Source organism: Salvia splendens, chromosome 20, assembly GCF_004379255.2.
Source record: "Salvia splendens isolate huo1 chromosome 20, SspV2, whole genome shotgun sequence".
Taxonomy (NCBI): Eukaryota; Viridiplantae; Streptophyta; class Magnoliopsida; order Lamiales; family Lamiaceae; genus Salvia; species Salvia splendens.
Window position 1 is genome coordinate 6,803,771 of NC_056051.1, and position 2,354 is coordinate 6,806,124.

Genomic DNA, 2,354 nt, shown 5'->3' on the forward strand with positions numbered 1-2,354 from the left:
GATATCAACTTTGCACTAAACAAAGTGAGCCAATACATGGCAGCTCCATTGGTTACACATTGGAGAGCAGTTAAAAGAATCTTGAGATACTTGTCAGGGACATTGGATTATGGTATTCAAATCCAGAAATCAAATGGAGATATATCAGCTTTCTCTGACTTAGATTGGGCTGCTGACTCAGAGTGTGCCTATCATGGAAAGAACTTGATATCTTGGTGTGTCAAAAAGCAAACCGTGGTTGCAAGATCAAGTACTGAAGCAGAGTATATGAGTCTGGCTCAAGCTGCATCAGAAGTGACATGGCTAGTCTCATTACTTAGTGAATTGAAGATCAAGAGAAAGCAAGCTCCAGTGATTTGGGTTGATAATATGAGTGCAATAGCTCTGGCATCTAATCTAGTACTACATGCAAGAACCAAACACATCTAGTTGGATATGCACTTTGTTCGTGATAAAGTTTTGACCAATGAGCTAGAATTAAGACATGTGCCCACAGCTGATCAAATAGCTGACATCTTCACCAAACCTCTGAGTCATCAACTCTTCGTGAAGCTGAGAGAAAGGTTAGGAATAATATCCCTAGCCTCACTCGGTTTGAGGGGGTGTGTTGGAAGTGATAACAAAGTTGATCAAGCAGCTGCATACCAAGTTGATCAAGCCGCCGCTAACAAAGTTGATCAAGCCGCTGCATACCAAGTTGATCAAGCTGCTGCTAACAAAGTTGATTAAGTCGTTTCATGGCAAGATGATCAAGCTGCTACTAACAGAGTTGATCAAGCTGCTACATGGCAAGTTGATCAAGCTGCTGCATACAATGCTGAGATTACTAACCATGATGATCAGTGTATGGTAACAAAGCAACATGCACGTGATAAATAAGTCATCAATCTCACACATGCCAAGCTCGTGGTTGTACCAGAAGACACAGCTAAGATCGTGGACTACTTGTGTACCACTTGGAGAGACGTGTTGATCAAAAGGTTAAAGAAGAAAGTACTTGACCGTAGTTTGTTATGATTAAGCTCTGTAAACTTGATTTAGCTTGTACGATGTTTTATTAGAGTTGGGATCTAGATTGTTCGAATGTAATGATATATGTATCAGCTCATTGAGCTTTACAGTTAAGCAATGAAACAATAGGATTCCACATGAATACTTCTTCTTCATGAATTTCATTGCGCATTTTCAAAAAGGCAAGTTATCGGAGAATCCTCTGCACTACGCGGTGGAGTTGGTGTGGAAGGCGAAGCGCGAAACAGCGACGGGTGAGTACCTGAGGTCGGTGGCGGGGCTGATGGTGATGCGAGATCTGCCTAATTTGGTGGCGGTGAACACTTATATGGTGACGAATTTGACGCACGTGGGGTTCAAGGAAATGGACGTTGGGTGCGGCGTGGCGGCGTACGGTGGGGCGCCGAAAGGGATTTATTGGCCGACCGATAATGTTCGAGCAGCTACGTACGTGGGCTTTAAGGACGGTTTCGTGGTTCTGGTTAGCCTGCCTCTCGAATCTATGGAAGTCTTCGAGAAACATCTTCGGGTGACGATGACTACCGCTCCAATTCGTGATAACTAGTTGAAAATATCGGTTCGGGCAACTGTTCGTGATCGATTGTCCAATTGACGATGACTACCACTCCAATTCGGTTCCGGCAACCGTTCGTGATAGATTGTCCATATTTATCTGGTTGAGAATATCGATTACTTACTTCTACAAGATAACAAATGAAAGATCTTCTATTACCATGAGTTTACCGATCAGTCTACAATGTAGAAGGACCATGTGTTCTGTTATTTATTATTCTCTCAATCCCAAGATAGTTGAGTCGTATTTCTTTTTGAGTTGTCCAAGGTAGTTTGAGTAATTTATTTTTTTGGCAAAAACTTTATACTCCCTCATACTTTACTCTCTCTTCATCTCTCTTACTTTATTTTCTCCACTTTAACATTTAAACACATCAATTTTTAAAATTTTGTGCCCAAAAAAATTGTCTTCATTTCCTTGAGACGAAGAGAGCATTTTCTTTAGTTTTAATTAATAAATGATGTGATAAAAAAATGTTCTTCTCATAAATACTTGGTAATTAGGTTTTACAATCCAAAATAGAAACACTTTTATCTGTACTTTAATTCATCTCTCTTATTTTATTTTATTCACTTAAGACACAAAATTAATTTGCATAAAATGTCATGTCGTCCAAGGAAGGGGTCATCTTCCTTGGAACGAAAAGAGTATATCATATAGTACCAGTAAATTTAAGTTTAAAACTCTTGCTTTTTGTTCTAAAAATATATGCTTTTTATTGGTAATTACCAAGGGTATTCATCGGTGGACAGTGACTGTTCCTCGCGCT

General features: G+C 39.8%; 1 protein-coding gene across 1 annotated transcript; it reads left to right on the forward strand.

Annotated features, from left to right (window-relative positions):
- The first annotated feature begins 745 nt into the window (after positions 1-745).
- LOC121781378 (benzyl alcohol O-benzoyltransferase-like) lies at positions 746-1,576 on the forward strand. Its single transcript, XM_042179127.1, has 2 exons — positions 746-849; positions 1,141-1,576. The coding sequence occupies exons 1-2, from the start codon at positions 746-748 to the stop codon at positions 1,574-1,576; spliced, it is 540 nt and encodes a 179-aa protein (XP_042035061.1).
- Positions 1,577-2,354: the final 778 nt, after the last annotated feature.